Source organism: Vespula pensylvanica, chromosome 7 (genome assembly GCF_014466175.1).
Source record: "Vespula pensylvanica isolate Volc-1 chromosome 7, ASM1446617v1, whole genome shotgun sequence".
Lineage (NCBI taxonomy): Eukaryota > Metazoa > Arthropoda > Insecta > Hymenoptera > Vespidae > Vespula > Vespula pensylvanica.
Window position 1 is genome coordinate 4,598,492 of NC_057691.1, and position 19,883 is coordinate 4,618,374.

The following is a 19,883-nucleotide window of genomic DNA, read 5'->3' on the forward strand; positions in this document are numbered from 1 at the left end:
AAAAAAAAAAAAAAAAAAATAATAAAAAATAAAAAATAAAAAAAGAAAGAGAGATGCCTAGAAAAATTTGTCGATCTCGATATCGTAGAAATTATTGCACCTGCCGCCATTCCTTCAAATTATTCGTGCAAAGAGTTTGCCCAATTGCAAAAAGTAAATCGTCCAAAGAAGCTTATAGACGGCCGTTTAATTCAACTTCTCACTAATCTCTGCTTTTCGGACATCCACGGGAATTTCATTATGATGAGAATAAAAAAAAAAAAAAAAAGAAAAGTAATTAATCAATGTAATTTAATTTAATGTAATTATCAAAAGCTTTCACGTTCAAACAGAATAATATAATTAACATTTGTTCATCGATCAATCCGTAATGGATCTCGTAAATTTTGTAAAACTGCTTGTCACACACAAAAATGAAACGTTTTTCATCGACACAATATCATTTTGGTACTACAATCATTCTTCGATGCCTTTCGTCTATATATACTATGATAGCATTGAATTCATTTAGAACACCCGCTGTACATACGAAGATAAGATAATAATCGTTATATTAAAGAGAATAAAGGAGAAAAAGGGAGAAAAGAAAAAAGAAATATTTTCGAAGTTTAAAAAGAAAAATTCAGAGATATTATTTCGATCGCATATATAGATAAAAAGAAATAGCAATCTTTCGTCAACCGTAAATTTCGAGGTTGTACATCTCTAATGTACATACATACATATACATATACATAAATACAGAGTAACAAAACTTGATTTGTTCTTCGCGTAGGGATATTAATCGAACTAATTATCGCAGTCAAAATATTCGTCCATTTACGAAGGAACGACCATTTAAATCACGAGATCGAACACGGGCCTCGTGTTTAATTATGTATAATGAGAGTGTGTATAAAATAAAGCATGATAATGCATGATTTTAAATTTACTACTCTGTGATATCCCTTTCCCAGAATCGATTGAAACATCATTATTATAAAAGATGTTAAAAACAAACAAGACAACAATAATAGAAACATATAATATTTATTATTAAGTTAAATTTTTTTTTTATACCCTGAGTAAAGTAAGATATTCAATTCATTGATGAATCATTTTATAACACAGTTTTTAATTAGATATTATTTAAATTAGAAATTAATTGAATTGTTGAATTCTGAACAAACGAGTGTCACGTTATACTCTGCATAATTTGATAAAAAAGAAATATATTAATAATAAATTTATTGATATTATTTCAGTACATCGAGGTTGATGAAAGAAATGTATATCTTATTAAATCTTAAATGGTGTATATATATGTATTTGTTTATTTGAATAGCGATTGTTCGATTATCGTCGTTAGATTCGTCGACAAAGTCTATCATAAAAATTCTATAGAGAGATCGAAAGTAAAGAGAGAAACAGATGGTATTAGAGTACGAAGTAAAGAAAGAGACAGCGAGAAAGAAAGTGTGAGAGAGAAAGAGTCAAAGAGAGAAACAGATACTAACAGCAGGCACGCATACGCTAAAGAGCAGAACGCTTGCAAACGTTGAACGAAGAAAGAATGATTGATAAGAGTAAAGAAGAGAGAAGAGGAAGAGAAGGCATTGGCATCCGGCTATCATAACCGGGATACATCCTAGAGATAAAACAACTGCCCACGCGCTTCTCTTCCTTCCTTTTCAATCGTTTCACGCAGTAAGCGTGAAACAAATTCATCACGATTGAATATCTTATTTTCTTTTTCCTAAATATAAAAAAGTATATACACGTTCTATTGCCGTTTAAGTTTTTATGCAATAAATACGTAATATTGTAAGATTAAATGGACGCCATTTTGAAATTACTGAAGTGATCAATATAAAAATATTACGATTTATATTTGTATAAGAATCACGCGTCTGTAAAAATTTCTAATCATTCGCATGATGTAATCATCGTATCTATATATAATAATAATATTGATAAAACGTAGAACTTAGAAAATTTCTCTCTGACTACAGGGAACTCCTACATTCCTGATGTTAAGAAAAACAAGGGTCCACTTCGAAACGATCTTTGAACATCTGGCACGTCACGCCCCCCATTGTAAGTTTTTCAAGGAAGAGATAATATTACGAAAACAAATGTGAAATGTAATTTTTTAAGATCGTATTAAAAATATTTTCGCTAAAAATTTATCAAAATTTTCTGATAGAATATAAAAAAGGTATCAGTTCCGATACTTTCCAGTTTCGAAAGAAATTCCCGATCTTTTTAACACATTGCTCATCGGCCAGAAGAATCGGACGCAACTTATATAATTATTAAAATATAAAATTAAACGTAATCTTGAAATTTAAATAGATAATTTAATGAAAAACTTGAATTTATGAGTATTAGATCAATACAGTTATGAATATGAAGCCGATGCGTAAAACGCATCATTACTTTTCCCATATAATATCCGCTCAACGTAGAATGTTTCTTAAGATTAAATAATAAATAAGAGAAGAATATGGTGCAGGGTTCCGAATCGTTTAGGTGAAAAGTACGGCACTGTCGTCGTGTCTTGAGCCGAACGAACGGAGCGGCTCTCTCGCTTCGAGACGCGTCTCTGGCGAGGCGTCAGCCTTGTTGGGAGCCTTGTCGTCGAGAGTCCTCTCCTATTCAATTTTCCTTTCTATTTTACGTTGAAGAGTTCGAGTTTTCGTGGATAAGAAAGTGCGATACGGTGTTATATATACGTCTATACGTTGAAAAAACTCATATCTCCAACGATCTCGGTAAAATCGGCTTTTGAAAAGAGGGATAAAGAGGAGAAAGGGTCCCAAAATCATCGCTGACGGAGCAGGGAGTTGTGAGACTGAAGTGGGAGAGAAAAAGAGAGATAGAGAAAAAAAGAAAAAGAGAGAAAAGGAGAGAGAGAGAGAGAGAGAGAAAGATAGTGGGAGTTTTAGAGTGGGGAGAACCGACAAAGAGAGAAAGAGAGAGAGAGAGAGATAGAAGGAGATAGAAAAAGAAAAGGGACGTACTCGTGTGCGCGGAGGCACATGACCGCGCAACAAATCTCGGTGGAGGTTTTCTCGCTCTTTCGAACAGTGTCTCGTCGTCAGAAACAGTAGAAAGACGACGGGAAAGGAGTGATCCGGAGGTTGGTAAAGCTGAGGAGAGAAAAACGAAAAAAGAGAGAAAGAAATAGAAATAGAAAGAGAGAGAGAGAGAGAGAGAGAGAAACGGATAGGGTGATCGAGCAAACGTCGTGATAGAAGAAACGGTAGGGACCAAAAGAGGCGGAAGAATTCGCGATGGATATGTACTTACGACGGGGTGCATCGATATGTGTTTTTCTTTTGAAAGGTGTCTATGCGCACGCGCAATGGCCGCAAGTGTACATTTGAAATCGATCGATCGAGCACGATCGAAGAAGAAAATTCGATCGATGACATTTTTTTAAAAGATCACTTTCTATTTTCGACGTTTAGAAAGAAAGAAATCGAGATAGATATATCGAAATTATATATAGCAAGTTTTCGTTTTTCTTTTAAATGCAATTTTATGATCAACCGATTAGAGAGCATTATGGTGAACTCCTTTTTTCTTTTTCTCTATTTCTCTTTCCTTTTCTTAAGGTAACATACATCTGACGCATGTTTTACGATCGTATCTATAATGATCTGACGGTAGAAAAAATAGAGTCGCACGTGGCTCTTTCTATTTATAGTCTTTCGTTTCTAGTCGATGATAATGTATTATTAGAATGAAAATAGGATTTCTAAAAAAAAAAAAAAAAAGGAAATGTGTTATTGAAATAAATCATCGAGTATCATCGAGTATCTCACTAACTCGTCTTACGAATGAACGATTCGTTTGATTTATGCGTTTACACCGTATTGCATCGTGTGTGTATACGTATTCGCAACGTGTTTGAAAGACAAGCATTTCTTTCTTTATTTTACAGGGTTAAATGGAGTCCATGAGTTAAGTCTTCTCACGAATCGTGTGTAACATGATGCTCGACTCGAGCGGGAAATACTTAAAAATGGCAGGACATTTTTATTGGCGAATCTTCACTGCACTTTTTATTTTTGCGATTTTCCTTTCAACAGGTAAGAAAATATACTTGGATATAATTTTAATTGATTCGCGTCTTCCGTGGAAAATCTAGTTCTATTGATTTTCTATTCTTTCTTTTGTTTTCTTTTCTTCTTTATTTTCCTATTTCGTGTTTAAGAACGACGAGAAAATTGTAAGAATTAACAATCGTGAAGAAATTGATAATATTCATTGATTAATATACGAAATTATAAAAAAAAGAGAAGATATGTCCAGCCGAAAGTTCACTAATCACAAATAATGATCACTCTTTTTATTTCATGCTTCTTACTACGAGAATATTTTATCCACAGCGATTAGATAGCAGTAAGACCTCACGACCTCGTCATTGCTTTGAACTCTATGAATATGTTTAAGTTCCCAAATTTAAGCGTCCTAGATATATGATCGATTATCATTAGACTTTTAATCGGCTGAAAAACGAGAATTACTAAATTTCTAAAAGGATAAAACTTTTTTGTGAATTCTTTTTCTTTTTTTTTTTTGTTATTACAGTAACAAAAAAGAAACTAATCATTTTTATAAAAATTATATCTTTTATAAGTATATACATATAACTTGTTGCTAGCAAAATTGAAAAAATGGTCGCATTATGAAATCTATTATTATCCACGATATTTTTAAAAACTGATTAATGAAATATAGAAAAGAAGTATAATTTGTTTTTATATAAAATAGCATAGTTTTCATAGATATTACGAATAAGTTTACAAGCTGCTTCATCATAAACATCCCGTTCCCCCTCTCGCGATAACAACTACCGGTAGTAAAATCTCCATGATGATAACTTTACATTCCGAGAATCATTGAAATATTTCCTTCTACGAATGATTCAAAACTGATAGAGTTTTATCTTTTTAGGTTCTACAGAAGCCCAGCAAACAAGGGATTTAAGGCCAACAAACAGAGGTGAGTTAACCTTTTTATATATGTATATATATTGACTTTGTCAATGTTAATATTCAAAAACTAGTTGCAAATAATCTTCAAAATTAACAGATGTTTCTAAAAAAATGAAAAAATATAAAAAGTGGAATAATTTTATAAGACAGACGGTAAAAATGAAAATTAATAAATTATTATACGAGTTTGATAATAGATAAAGATTGAATGAAAAAAAAAAGAAAAGAAAAGAAAAGAAAAGAAAAGAAAGGAAAAGAGAAAAGGTAAAAGTGAGAGAATGTTATAGGAACAATACGCGACGGAAACGTCTCACCAACGGAAATAATAACAAGACGTCATAATTGGCTAGGGATGACCATCCCTCAACGAAGAGGTAGTTCAATGAAGTAATATGTAGATATGGTTCTATTCTGCACAAATTAACTGGTTGTGGGATGCAATATCTTCCTTCGGTCATTTTTTTATTAATAATAATCGTATATAAATGTTCAGTTATTTCTGTTTTTAAAGATACGAGGAAATATTATTTCTTTGTTCACAGGATCACATCCCAAAAGACCACATCCTTGCGAACAAAGTTCTTGTTATCCTGCCACGGGGAATCTTTTGATCGGCCGAAAAAATCGCTTGACCGCTTCGTCTACTTGTGGTCTCAAGGGTCCAGAGAGATATTGCATCGTTTCTCATCTTAAAGAACGAAAGAAATGCTTCTTCTGCGATGCGTCTTTCCCTAAACAACAGCACAATATCGAGAATATCGTTGACGGGTAAATGAAAATTTTTGTTCAAATAGATTTAAGAACGAACCAATTAATTATAAATTCATTATAAACTGTAAAACATTTTGATTTAATTCATTATATTACATTCACATTACAGGACAAATTCGCGATATTGGTGGCAAGCTGAAAATGGAATAGAATACGTAACCATCAGATTCGATCTCGAAGCTGAATTTCATTTCACTCATATCATCATCCGTTTCCAAACATTCCGTCCCGCAGCTATGCTGATAGAAAGGTCTTTCGATTTTGGAAAAACTTGGAAGGTTTACAGATACTTTGCCCATAATTGCGAGCAATCCTTCCCAGGTATAGCTACGCATCAGCCGCAAAGTTTGACCGATGTAATATGTGAAACGCGTTATTCCGGCGTAGCCCCATCCACTGGTGGCGAAGTAATCTTCAGGTGAATTAACGTTTTTTAATTGCTTTAACAAACAATCCTATATTTCTACATAATCCATAAAGATATTTATATTACATTACAGAGTGTTGCCACGAAATTTGGAAATCGATAATCCGTACTCGATAGAAGTACAAAATTTATTAAAGATCACCACTCTCAGAATCAACATGACGAGATTACACACTCTAGGAGACGATTTGTTGGATTATCGTCCGGAGACAGGAGAGAAGTATTATTATGCTATCCAAGACATGGTGATTCGTGGATCCTGTTCGTGCTATGGACACGCATCGAGATGTCTTCCTTTACCAGGAGTGGCGCAAGAAGAAAACATGGTACACGGAAAATGCGAATGTACTCACAATACAAAAGGACTCAACTGTGAAAAATGCGAGGATTTCTATAACGATTTACCTTGGAAACCAGCGGTCGGTAAACAAACAAACGCGTGTAGACCTTGCAACTGTAACAATCATACATCTTCCTGTCACTTTGACGAAACAGTGTACGAAAGATCTGGTAGAGTTTCTGGCGGTGTATGCGATGATTGTCAACACAACACGCGTGGTCAAAATTGTGAACAGTGCAAACCATTTTATTATCATGATGTTACTAAAGATATCTCGCATATTGAAGCTTGTCAACGTAAGTTATTTAAATATTCTTTTGAAAGTCTATTCTATTCGGTTCTATTCAGAAATGATCATTGAATGAGGATATCTCATTTATATCATTTTTCAGCTTGTGATTGTGATCTTAGTGGGTCCTTGGACGATGGTATATGTGATTCCAGAACCGATCCTCTTAGCGGCGATGAGTCTGGCCGTTGTCACTGTAAAGCGAACGTAGAGGGTCGTCGTTGCGATCGTTGCAAGAATGGTTTTTGGAACTTCGATTCAGAAAATCCTCAAGGATGTCAAGGTACAAAATTTTGGAAATTATAATTAAATAATCGACAGCTATAAACAAAATGAATATTTAAAAACATTTTCCAGTAAATCTCAGTAAAACTCTTATTACTTTACAGCGTGTACTTGTAACACTCTTGGTACCATCGATAACCAGGGTTGTAATATGATCACTGGCGAATGTACTTGTAAACGTTACGTTACTGCACGAGATTGTAATCAATGCTTGCCAGGATATTGGGGACTTTCCGAAGATCCCGAAGGATGTAAACCTTGCGATTGCGATCGTGGTGGATCGTATGAAAATTCTTGCGACGTTGTTACCGGACAATGTCGATGCAGACCACACATCATCGGTAGAACTTGTAATCAACCGGAACAAGGCTACTATACCGGCTCTCTAGACTTTTTAATTTATGAAGGTGAACTATCAAAAGCAACTGACGTAAGTTATATACGAATATTTAGTTTTATTTAATTGGACAATTCACTTTTTGATATTACACTTAACCGAATATATTTTCCTCAGAATTGTCAAGTTGTAATAAGAGAACCATATCGCGATGGAAGAAATAGTACTTGGACGGGTATTGGATTCATGAAAGCCTTGCAAGATTCAACTCTCAATTTTACGATCGACGGTATTCGTAGATCCATGTGGTACGATGTTATAGTACGTTATGAACCAGTGCAGTCAGGTACATGGGAAGATGTTCAAATAATTATTGAAAGAGACGGACCTGTTGACCCCAATGGTCTTTGTGCCAATTCGAAACCAGAATATGATCGATTATGGGTGCAATTACCATATCATTCAAGAAATTCTGTTGCTCAACCTTTTGTCTGCTTAGAAAAAGACAAACAATATAACGTTATCATGCAATTCGGTAAATTTAATAGTCATATAGATACACCAACGGCATCTATATTAATTGATTCTGTAAGTTTAACTTTTCGCATACATAAATCAGTGTATATGTATATATGTTCAATGTTACCTTTAAAAATGTTTTCTTTAAGATTATTGTAAGACCAAGGATAGATACCGTACCTTCCTTCAACGATGTCGGTGAATTGCGTCGTCAGGAATATGAATTATGTAATCAAGTGCTTAACGATGTCAATTACATTCAGAATAATTTACCTGATGCGTGTAAACAGTATCAGAACAGTATCGGTTATTATGTCTTCGAGGGTGCACATCGTAAGTAAAATGCACTTTACGAAAACGAATATCCTAAAAACTATACAAATTATATACTTATAGCGATATCTATTTTATTGCAGCATGCCAGTGTAATCCTACAGGATCACACAGTCTTTTTTGTCATAATTATGGTGGCTCATGTCCTTGCAAAGTTAACGTAGTCGGTAGACGATGCGATCGTTGTGCTCCGGGAACTTATGGATTTAGTCCAGCAGGATGTATACCTTGCGACTGCGATGGCGTTGGTGCATTGGATAACTTTTGCGACGTTGAAACCGGACGATGCAAATGTCGGCCAAATACGTATGGAAGAACGTGTGGTCAGTGCGAACCAGGTTTTTGGAATTTCCCACATTGTCAACGATGTCAGTGTCATGGTCATGCAGATAACTGTGACTCTAGAACCGGAGCTTGCATCAATTGTCGCGATTCTACCACTGGTCACAATTGTGATCGTTGTATCGAAACCTTTTACGGTGATCCAAGAATAGGAGTGGACATACCGTGTAGAGCTTGTCCTTGTCCAGGTAAAAACCGTGTATCAAAGATAAAAAGAAATGTATTCTCTAGTAATCATTTGAACTAATGAATAATTCAATTTTTTCTTTATTCATTTATATATATTTCTTTGTTCTATAAACGTAGGTACATTAGATTCTGGTCACTCATACGCCGATAGTTGTTCCCTCGATTCTGTAACTCACGATGTAATTTGTGAGTGTTACGAGGGATACGGCGGTCCACGTTGCGAAAAGTGTGCTGAGAATTATTTCGGCAATCCTGAGGTACCAGGTGGAAATTGCGGACCTTGCGAATGTAATAACAATACCGATCTAAATTTACCTGGTAACTGCGATCCACATACCGGACGTTGTCTACAATGTCTCTATTATACCGATGGACCGAATTGTCAAATTTGCAAATCTGGATTTTACGGTGATGCACTTAAGCAAGATTGTAAAGAATGTAACTGTGATTTCCTGGGTTCCGATAGATCCTTTGGACCTTGCGATCATCGCACTGGACAGTGTCCTTGCTTGCCTCATGTGATCGGTCAACGTTGTGACTCTTGCGAAGAAAATCACTGGAGGATCGCAAGCGGTCAAGGTTGTGATCCTTGCGAATGTGACGCTGTTGGCAGCGTATCTGATAAGTACGTGATAAATTTTACGTATATGAAAAATGATCAAATAATTTGTTCGATCATTTGTAACTCTTCTTTTTAAACGTTTAAAAACAGGTGTAATCCCTTCGATGGAAGTTGCGAGTGCAGAGCAGGTTTTGGTGGACGAAGATGCAACGAATGTCAAACGAATTTCTGGGGAAATCCAAACATCGAATGTACGCCATGCGAATGTAATGTAATTGGTTCCGCAAGTCAACAATGCAATAGAGAAACTGGTGTCTGTATTTGTCACAAAGGAATAGGAGGTGAAAAGTGCGACCAATGTGATCGTGGTTATCATGGCGAGGCACCACAATGTAGCCCGTGTGGTGAATGTTTCGACAATTGGGATTTAACATTGGACGAATTGAAAAACAAAACGAATCTTGTGATAGAGGAGGCTTCCAGGATACAGAAGGTCGGTACTACTGGGGTTTACAGTCAAGAATTCGACGATATGGTCGATTCATTGAACCAAGTAAGAGATTTGATCAGTAACACTTCTATCAAGAGTCAAGATTTGGATGAGTTAACCAATTTAGCCGAGGAATTGAGTAAGAACATTTCGAACTCAGCGAAACAACTTGAGGAAGTCGACAATATGTTAGAAAACGTTAGTCAACGAGTTAATCTTGGCGATGTGGCATTAAAGAAATTAAAGAACAGAACGAATAGTTTGCATCAGGGTGCTATGGAATTAAAAGAGAATGCTACGATATTGCAAGAGGAGAATGTTCAAGGTGCCCTAAATGTAACCCAACAAATGGCCGAGCAATCTCTACAAGCGGAAAAGATGGCAAACGATACAAGCAACGTGTTGGCTGATGCAGAGAGATATCGCAAACATACGGAAAATCTCTTAGCCAAAAACAGTGTGTCGGTTAACGAAGCACAAGAGAGAAATAGCGAATCTCTTCAAAAATTAAGCGATAAGTTAAATACATTGAACGAAGGTATGCCCGAATTGAATCTTAAAATGTGTGGTGACAATGTCACCGATTGTAGCAACGTTTGTGGTGGTGCTGGATGTGGCTTCTGCGGAGGACTCTCTTGTGACGTTGGTGCGATAACCAAAGCTAATCAAGCTTTGGATGTGGCCAAACAACAGGCTGCTAAAATTAAAAGTCAAAAGGATGAAGCGGAACAACTATTGCGTAATGTATGTTCATCGGCTTCTTTTTTTTTTCTTATATTTTTCTTATTGTGTCTGACGAATAAATTTTTGTATCTTTATAGATGATCCAAATCAAACAAGATGCCGTGGCAGCTAGATCGAATGCACAAGACGCATTTAACAATGCTTTGGAAGCACGGAATCGTTCCGACAAGATTACGAAGAGTTTATCCGACACTAACAAACGAATTTGGAGTATGTTGGACGAGGAACAGCCAACACCGACGATGGTGAGAGACCTAGCTAACGACATATTAAGCAAGAACATAAAGTTAAGACCTGATGAGATCAAACAATTGGCCAATCGCATAAAAACTATCGTCGGTTCTCTGACTGATTCCGACAAGATTCTTGCCGACACAAAAGACGATCTCGAATTAGCTCATATTTTAGAGGAACGTGCTAATCATGCTAAGGAGGCAGCGTTAAAGAAACAGAACGAAACGAACGAAGTCGTACTATTGTTAACAGAAGCGGAAAAGGCACAGGAATTGGCACAGGCTGCTATAGACACAGCTCAAAGTGACGTGGCCAAATCGGAAAAAGATTTGGCCGATATAGCCGTGCTCATAAAGGAAGCTCAAACAAAAGCCAACGATACCACGGATTCCGTAAAAGCTTTGGACGCAAGATTGAAACAATTGCAAACGCAATCGGCCAAGAATGCTTTCATTTTGAATAAGGAAATCGAAGTCGAAACGCTCAAAGTTGCCAATGAGGCACGTGTCGTCGATGGAAAAACGAAAAAATTAGCAGAGGAATATAAAAAGGCTGATGAATTTTTGAATTATCGAGTGAACAAGAGCAAGGGTGACATACAGAGAGCTAAGAAATTACTTCAAAGAGCTTCCGAATTAACAGCTGATACGTCTACTAAATTTAAGGACTTAGACGGTATGGAAAGCGTTTATAAAGACAACGAGAGAATATTAACCGATCTCATGGCCGAAATAGATTCTCTAACCGTGGAAATGGTGAAACACTTAGCAGAGATCGAGCGAAAAGCACAAATCTACAGACAGTGCACCTCATAATGATCGTTTATTTATAACGTTTATGGCACCTTAGAATCGAATAGAAATTCAAGAGATGTCTATTCGACTCATCCTTCTAAGGACACTAATTCTTAATCCCGTTCGATAATAATTTTCTGAATAATACTAAAGTTACACATATCATATTATTATTCAAGTAGTTTCTATCACGAAGATATTTACATCATGTTCTCATCTTTTCTAATTCATACTTTTATAACGCACGAATGTAGATATCGATGACGGTCAATTTTTTTTATAGTGCCATAATATCTAACAAAAGTGCCGTGTTTTTCTGTGAAAGAAATCGAATCTAATCGTACTTTACTACTTATATTTTTGCAATTATTTTATTTTATTTTTTTTTTTTTTTTTTTATCTTTACAAAGCTATTTTGTATAATGTCATTTGCCCTATAATACTATTTGTTGTACATATGTAGTTTTTATATCCGTACACACACACACACACACACACACATTAATGTGTATTGCACAACATTCGCTATCATTTGACTATTTCTATAATTCTCATTTAATATTGTAATAAAAGACAACATTAGGTAATATAGACGTCTAACACAACGTTAAAGTTTTGAAAGAGATTGAATGATTTTACATAACATTAAGGAAATTAAAAAAAATTGTAGTGTAATAATGGAACCAAATGCCTTAGTAAATATATAAGTAGGATTTAATAAATAATTTGTTATCGATATACACGCAACAGAATACATGTTAGAATAAATAAACGAGATTAATCGAATCGAAAAAAATCTAAGAGATAAAATGAGACACCACGATCTTCTTCATAAAAATTCATTAGAATTACATATTTGAAATGATATTTTTACTGCGAATATTCGTAAAAGCAGAACCACAAGTTTCCATTGCCCCTGACATAATCTTATTTCCTTATATAAGACGAAACTTCGATAGATAGGAGGAAATAGTGCCGGAAATACGATAAGAGAAAAGATAAGAAGTTTACTGTGATAATTAGTTATTTCTAAAGTTCTAAACAGCAAAAGATTCAACATTTATTTCTTTTTTTCCTTAAAAGAAAGAAAAAAATCGTTTCTTTCTAAATGAAGATCCTAAGATTAATTCGATGTAGAAAATGTAATCGATTTGATTAGAAATTTTTTATACAAAGAATTACTTATATCAATTTTTCTTTTTTCATATTTTTGTTTTGTTTTATTTTTTGTTTCGTTTCCTTATGGGAAGTTTCATCGACTTTCAGGATCACATCCTGGAGTAGAATTTCACCGTAAAAGCAATCCTTGCTGTTTATTGTGGTAATACCCAATGTCGGGGGACACACGTGCGTAAATAGAAATTCCCCTACTAAACTATCCCTCCCCTTTTTCGATAATCGACTTCGAACGACGTCGGTGGTGGTAGCTTCTACGGGAACCCATCTGCATTTTTTCTTTATTTCTTTTCTTTCCTATTTTTTTTCTTTTTACTATTTTCTTTTCGTTGCACCTCCTCGAACGAAATCGCCTTTCTCTTTGAAACATGGCCAGACGCTAGAGAGTATTTCGTGAATAAAGAAGAGCTTTGTTGAATTCAAATGGTGTATGTATGAGGGCTCACGGGGTTGCGTACAATGAGTTCATTCAATACGAGCCTCGGTGGTTCTCAAACCGTATTAGATCGACGTAAAGGATCTTTGAATTAATCCTTTTCTAATTCGCTAACTATCCACGCGGTCACGTTAGAAACGAATATCAAACGTATAATAATAAATACTGCAACAAAAAACTTCATTCAAATTAAGTTTACACGTGTAATGTGTAATTGAAAATCATTTCTTTTTAATTATTTTTTTTTTCTTCATGATCTATATTCTTAATTACGCGATAATAATTAAAAATCAAAAAGGAAAGAATAGTACAAAAATTAAATATTAAAAAAATATTTTTTTGTGATGTATATATTTGTAGTGTCGCAATAAAAATTAAAAAAAAAAAAAAAAACAAAATAAAAAATAAAAATTAAAAGAAGGGAAAATATAAAAGCATAAAAAATTAAATATTATTAAAAATGATTGAAACATACGATGTTATTATAAAAGTTATCATTATGGGAGTATATCTTATCTAATAAAAGCTCATATTTTAATAAGGAAAATTATTGAGAGCCACTGGATTTCAACGAACGATCGTGTGGTCATCACCGTTAAGATTTCTCTATATACATTACAGCCGTCTAATGAATTAACGTACCAAACGAATACGCATACGAATAATGCGTATGCACTACTATTACATATCTCGATTATATTCTATAAGCTATTCTATTCTTAAAGTTCGTAAAATCGATAAAGGTACTTATTGAAACGCTATATATGTATAGGGCGATTCAATAATTATTATCATTCTAAAACAATTTTTTAAAGATTTTAAGAAAATGTTTATACAACTTCAAATGCTAGAATGGAAAATCATTTATATAATATATATTTAACGTAAAAGATTTTTTTATTTATAATTAGTTAAAAAAAAAGAAAAGAAATTATAGGATTATTTTAATGTTTTAAATAGTAATAATTATTGACTCCGTATATTTTTCAATCCTCGCATTCGATGAATTTATCGATGATTAAACGGCCATTCTTTTCATTGGACAAAGATTACAATTATCTCAAGGCATATATTAAATGCTACAGATAGAATTCTTGGATGTTACAATCGACTTATAGGGCAAAAGAGGAATCGTATCGAGAAAAAGAAAAATGATAGGATAGGAAAAATATAATATTTTTCTTACGAACGCATGCACATATTGAATATCATCCGTTAGTAAATACAAAGAGAAAAAATTTTTTCTAGGAGATAACTATATCAATTTTTTAAATCGAAATCTTTCTTTTCCCACGACAGATACGTTTAGATAAACGATAAGCCTAAGTTCGGATAGAAAGTTGACACAGTGCGATTATTTTTTGTGGCTCTCTTTTTCCAAGTTTAAAATGATTAAAAGATCTCTCACCGAAGATCTTTTCTTATTGCATACAAAAAAAAATTCGACATTTTTTATATTCATCTATTACATCGATTTTCTTGAATCGATTGAATTGATTCAAACAATATGTTTATTTAGATAAAAACTATTGATTGGCCAATCCGATAAAAACTTGTAAACATTTTCGAGATCCAAAACAAAACAAAACAAAAAATAAAAAATTAACAAATCAAAAAAGAATTCAAACGATCCGTTAGATTTCTCGCAAGTTGGAAGTCAAAGCCAGTTAGAGTTGTAACTCGTATACATCGGGAATCAACGCGCGAGGGGTTGAAAGATGTAAGACAGGTAAGAACGTGAAAAGAGAAGGGAGGAAGAGATGGAAGAGAAGGAGGAGCACTTACATACACACAATATGTTCTCGTAGAGAGGGCAAGAAAACGGCTCCTGCCGATTGTTCGGCATCTTTTGTAGATAGTAGTCGGTTTGACAGCTGGTTCTTACCGAAGTGGGGTAAGGGAAAGGGAGCCACGCAGAACAGCAGTAATAGGTATATGGGTAAGTGAGGGGAGAAGAAGAGAAGAGGAGAGGTCACACCAATCGTCTCTTTTCTCCTATAGGATTCTTACCTTCCCTATTCGAAATTCAAAAACGATAGCACGAGCCACAGAACAAAATAGCTTCTGCATAGTCGTGTGTTAAAGTTGAGACCTATCCGATCTCGATCTCGATCTCGATCATGCTTTCGAATATTTTTTATCGATCGAAATTGTGTTACCTCGATAATCGTACAATGATTTGTGAAAATGATCGATTAATCTATCCGAGAATGTTAATTAGTTACTTGTGAAAGAAGAAAAGTTTTTAACAAAGTTTTATTATCGAAGATCTAAAATTGTAATTCATTGATCGGAAAGATATTGTGCCGATCAAATATAGTCGATAAACTTGGTACGTTGACCTTCTTATTGATGACAATAGACACAAAAAATTTCAGCTCGACGGGAAACTAATTCGAGACTTGTTTATTCTTCTCTTTGTTTTCTTTTACTTTTTTTTTTTCGTTCATAGACTTGTTTGTCCTTCTCTTTTTTTCTTTTTCTTTTTTTCGTTCTTTTCGAGATATCACAAGCACTGATACGAAATAATCGATCTTCGATCTATTTAATAAATTTAAAGATAAGATCATATTACAGATATCTATTTCTTTCTTTTTTAAATAATTATATTTCTTATAGTTGTCTTTGTCTAATCGTTCGATAATTAATCGTTTATTTGAAGACGGAGGTTTTGAAACGACCATATGATCGTTCAAAAAGATTTAAATCGATTTACGATAAAAGTAAAGTTAGGTGTGTCGTAAATTGTATTAATAAATTTTCGATCGTGAAGAGTACACAATGTAGAAGGAATGAATTTCATAAGAATATAAAAATCAAATTAATTAAATTATAGTAACTACATTAATAAATCAGTTTTATTAATATCATCTTTGATACGATCATATAAGTTTGAAAATCATCAAAGTGTCTATACTACCTAATCTATATACGTACAAGATAATAAATAATTCATTATATTCAATTATAAAAATTTTCGAAATCAACATTCTATCAATGAAAACAAAAAAAATTCTAGAGATTAAATATGAACTCTAAATTATATATGTGAGATTAGAAAAAGCAGAACGTATCGCTTCGGAAGCTGTGGTCACAAATACTTAAGGAGAAGACGCGAAAGACGAAAGGAGGTGGGAAAATTAAATCGAGAAAGAGAAAGAAAGAAACAGAGAGAGAGAGAGAGAGAGAGAGAGGGAGGGAGAAAGAGGAAAGAGCGTTAGATAAAGACAGTAAATCGTGTATACTCTCGTAAAGGGCGCATACGTGGTCAGAGTTCGTCAGTCTCGATCGGTCTTCGAGTAAAAGAGGGTTACACGTTGTTTGTGCTATTATTTTCTTGTCTCGAGAGCCTATTCAGGTTTTATGATCTTAACGAGGAATAAAAAAAAGAAATTAAATAAAAATAAATTGAGAATAACGATATCGAAAAGAAAAAAAAAAAATACATTTCAATCTCATTAGAACTCGATATTTTACCGTGAAAAAGAAATAAAAATGACGGAGTATTGGAATATTATTTTTAAGCGTTTGCGTTATCAACGTAATAAAGTTAACATCGATAAAATATTTATAAGAAATTTACAAGAGATACGATCGAACGATTTTCATTTCAATGAAGAATACATGTTTTTCATGTATAGTGTTTGCAACGTGTAATCCTATTTGTATGTATGTATACGTGCGCATGTGTGTGTGTGTATCTAATCATCGAACTCATTAAGAGGGGTCGTTATTCTATGATCCATAGGCAACTGCTCGCAAATAAGTAAGCGTACTTTGCGATTAATGGACTTGTTGAAGGAATCAACGCAAAAGTGTATGTGTGTGGATGTGTGTGTGTGTGTGTGTGCATACGTATGTGTTCATTTCATTTGAATCTTTGAAATGTGTTGAAAAAGTTGAGTTTTAATAAATATGATTAGATTTATTCGTGCGATAAAATAGTTGATTTGATGTTTGATTTTATTTTTATTCTAAAGGATGCAAAGAAAAAGAAATTTCTTGAAAAAAAAGAATTAAAAGAAGAAGAAGAAGAATATGGCTAACTCTTCGTCGATTAACATTAGCTTCAATGACGAGCATGGAATCGAAGCTTTTAAACATTATTCTCGATCGGCTACTATCGCCGCTGCCATTTGTGCGATAATCTTCAGTATTGTCGGTATACTAGGTAAAAATATAAAGGTGTTAATAATTTTCTTGTACATATAAGTATCACTATACTAAATTATATAAAGAAATTTCTAAATCAAAGTAATAAATAATTCTAACAGATCTGAGTAAAATATGTCTTTTCGATGAATAAAAAATATTCTATTATCCAAATTGATTCATTAGAGAAATTAAGTGATATAATTTTATTACTGTTGTAACATAAATATAAATTTATTTGTGATTTAGAACGATTTAATCTGTCTCTCTGTTCTTTTTCTTTTCAATATTTCAACTTAAAATATTTTACTCAGCTCTGAATTCTAAATAAATTTATATATATATATATATATATATATATATATATATATATATCATTTTAATGAAGTTATTTGAAAAATTCTGTTAAAAGTAGTCGCAACTCGTTGACTAATTAAGATATTAAGATCCATTACGTTTCCTCTTAATTGAAGGTAATTTGGTGACAGTAATCGCGCTACTGAAGTATACGAGACTAAGGCGACACGCTACAACGGCATTCGTGATAAGTCTTAGCGTCTCCGATCTAATTTTCTCTGCTGTGAATTTGCCATTGACAGCTAGCAGATATTTAAACGAAGCTTGGGTCCTCGGTGATACTCTTTGCCAAATCTTCCCACTTTTCTTTTATGGAAACGTTGCTGTTTCGTTGTTGAGTATGGTTGCGATTACAATCAACAGGTCAGTAATCTCTAATTCATAATAAAAAGATAACGATCCGATGTATATCGAATCATCGATGAGTCAGTCAATGTTTGATCCATTAGGATTTGTAAAACAAAAGTCTATTAAAAGAAACGTCGAACATTTTTTGAAACTTTTGTAGACCTTCCTTTTTTACAAAATTATAAAGAGAGACGCATTAACTTTGGTTTCTCTTGAATTCGATCAGTCCAAATCTACGAAAACAATATATCTAATATTTTTTTTTTTAGATATGTACTCATATCAAGATCGGATATCTACGCTGTTATATACACCACCCGGGGTATCGTATTGATGTTGATCGCCATATGGACCCTTAGTTTCTCCCTTTTGATACCACCTTTGGTAGGCATCTGGGGTACTCTCGGATTAGATCCAAAGACCTTCTCTTGTACGATTTTAAAGAAGAATGGTTCGAGTCCAAAAAAAGTGCTCTTTGTTCTCGGCTTTATCGTACCCTGCGTTGTGATCAGCGTTTCTTATCTTTGTATTTACTGGCGCGTAAGAAAGAGCCGAAAGAATTTGGAAGCACATGCTACTGGAGGAAGACGAAAAACTGGTGGATTTCAAAGAAGAGAAGACTCCAGAGTGACGAGACTCATGTTGATTATATTCTTGTGTTTCTTAACGTGTTTCATGCCATTGATGTTAGCAAACGTAATCGACGACAAAGTCAGAATTCCTATCTTACATGTAATCGCTTCGATATTAGCTTGGGCATCCTCCGTTATAAATCCTTTTATATACGCTGGTACCAACAAATTGTATAGAGAAGCTTACAAACAAGTCTTATGTCCTGTCTCAAGCAAAATACCAACGACTGGTCCAAAACCAACGCACTCGCACTCCAGCAAAATTTCTTCCCCTCCATTAACGTGACTAATATCGTAAATTCGACTGCACGTTTGCGTCAATTAATTTTTTTTGCTTTTAAGTTATAATTAGAACGAACGAATTTAATTATTTAAATAATTGTGAAAATATTACGTTATAGATAGATCGATATACTATAGTGTGTGATTTAGTTGTTTTTTTTTTTTTTTTTTAACGGTTCCGTTTAAATGCCAATTATTTTTATATTTGTATTATCTTAAAATAGATTTGTACCATACAGATTTATTTTGTAAAGTATCAGCGCTTTGCATATATATTATGAATATCGATCTTGTATATAATATTATAAAACAAAAATACTTTTTTTTTATTTTTATAGTACATTTGGAATGTTCGAGTAGAGAGTATATATAATATATTATGGTAAATATAGTAATGCTATTATTTACCTAGCGAAATATGGACGGAAATTGTAGTTATAAATTTGTATAAAAAAAGAAAACATCCATTAAAAGAAAGATACAAATCCAATATACATTAAAAGTATTGAATAAAATTAAATATTATCTAATCTAGAGTATATAAATGGTAACTGCATATGGTGTATAAAAAGCTTAATTTACGAACACCTTGTAAATATAAATAGTAGATATGGTGCAATAGATATCAGCACGATTTACTGTTTACTAATGTAACAATAAATCAATTACTTATTGTACTTACACTTAACATCCGACTTATACGAATTTTTATAATCTAATAATTTTCTTTTCGAATATTATAAATATTGTTTTTAATCCAAAATCATTTTTTTTTTTTAAATAAGAAATAAGGTTTCATCAGTCTTCCAAACATACTTGGTCGCGCAAGTCGGCTGAGGTAGATATAATGATTTTAAGT

General features: G+C 33.5%; 2 protein-coding genes across 5 annotated transcripts; both read left to right on the top strand.

Annotated features, from left to right (window-relative positions):
- The first annotated feature begins 2,573 nt into the window (after window positions 1-2,573).
- Window positions 2,574-12,437, top strand: LOC122630561 (laminin subunit beta-1). Of its 2 annotated transcripts, none has more exons than XM_043815168.1 (14): window positions 2,574-3,121; window positions 3,929-4,076; window positions 4,945-4,992; window positions 5,528-5,753; window positions 5,866-6,174; window positions 6,257-6,819; window positions 6,916-7,095; window positions 7,202-7,527; window positions 7,612-8,022; window positions 8,103-8,286; window positions 8,370-8,816; window positions 8,935-9,442; window positions 9,530-10,613; window positions 10,691-12,437. In XM_043815168.1, the coding sequence occupies exons 2-14, from the start codon at window positions 3,977-3,979 to the stop codon at window positions 11,660-11,662; spliced, it is 5,358 nt and encodes a 1,785-aa protein (XP_043671103.1). In that variant the 5' UTR covers window positions 2,574-3,121; window positions 3,929-3,976; the 3' UTR covers window positions 11,663-12,437. The 2 variants fall into 2 exon arrangements, with proteins under 2 accessions (XP_043671103.1, XP_043671104.1); XM_043815169.1 differs by lacking the exon at window positions 2,574-3,121 and adding an exon at window positions 3,228-3,244.
- A 3,790-nt stretch (window positions 12,438-16,227) lies between these two features.
- Window positions 16,228-19,797, top strand: LOC122630714 (protein trapped in endoderm-1). Of its 3 annotated transcripts, none has more exons than XM_043815509.1 (4): window positions 16,228-17,096; window positions 17,234-17,424; window positions 17,879-18,125; window positions 18,380-19,797. In XM_043815509.1, exons 2-4 carry the CDS (start codon window positions 17,292-17,294, stop codon window positions 19,026-19,028), a joined length of 1,029 nt encoding a protein of 342 aa, XP_043671444.1. In that variant the 5' UTR covers window positions 16,228-17,096; window positions 17,234-17,291; the 3' UTR covers window positions 19,029-19,797. The 3 variants fall into 3 exon arrangements, with proteins under 3 accessions (XP_043671444.1, XP_043671445.1, XP_043671446.1); XM_043815510.1 differs by having other exon boundaries at window positions 16,228-17,019; XM_043815511.1 differs by lacking the exon at window positions 16,228-17,096 and having other exon boundaries at window positions 17,128-17,424.
- Window positions 19,798-19,883: the final 86 nt, after the last annotated feature.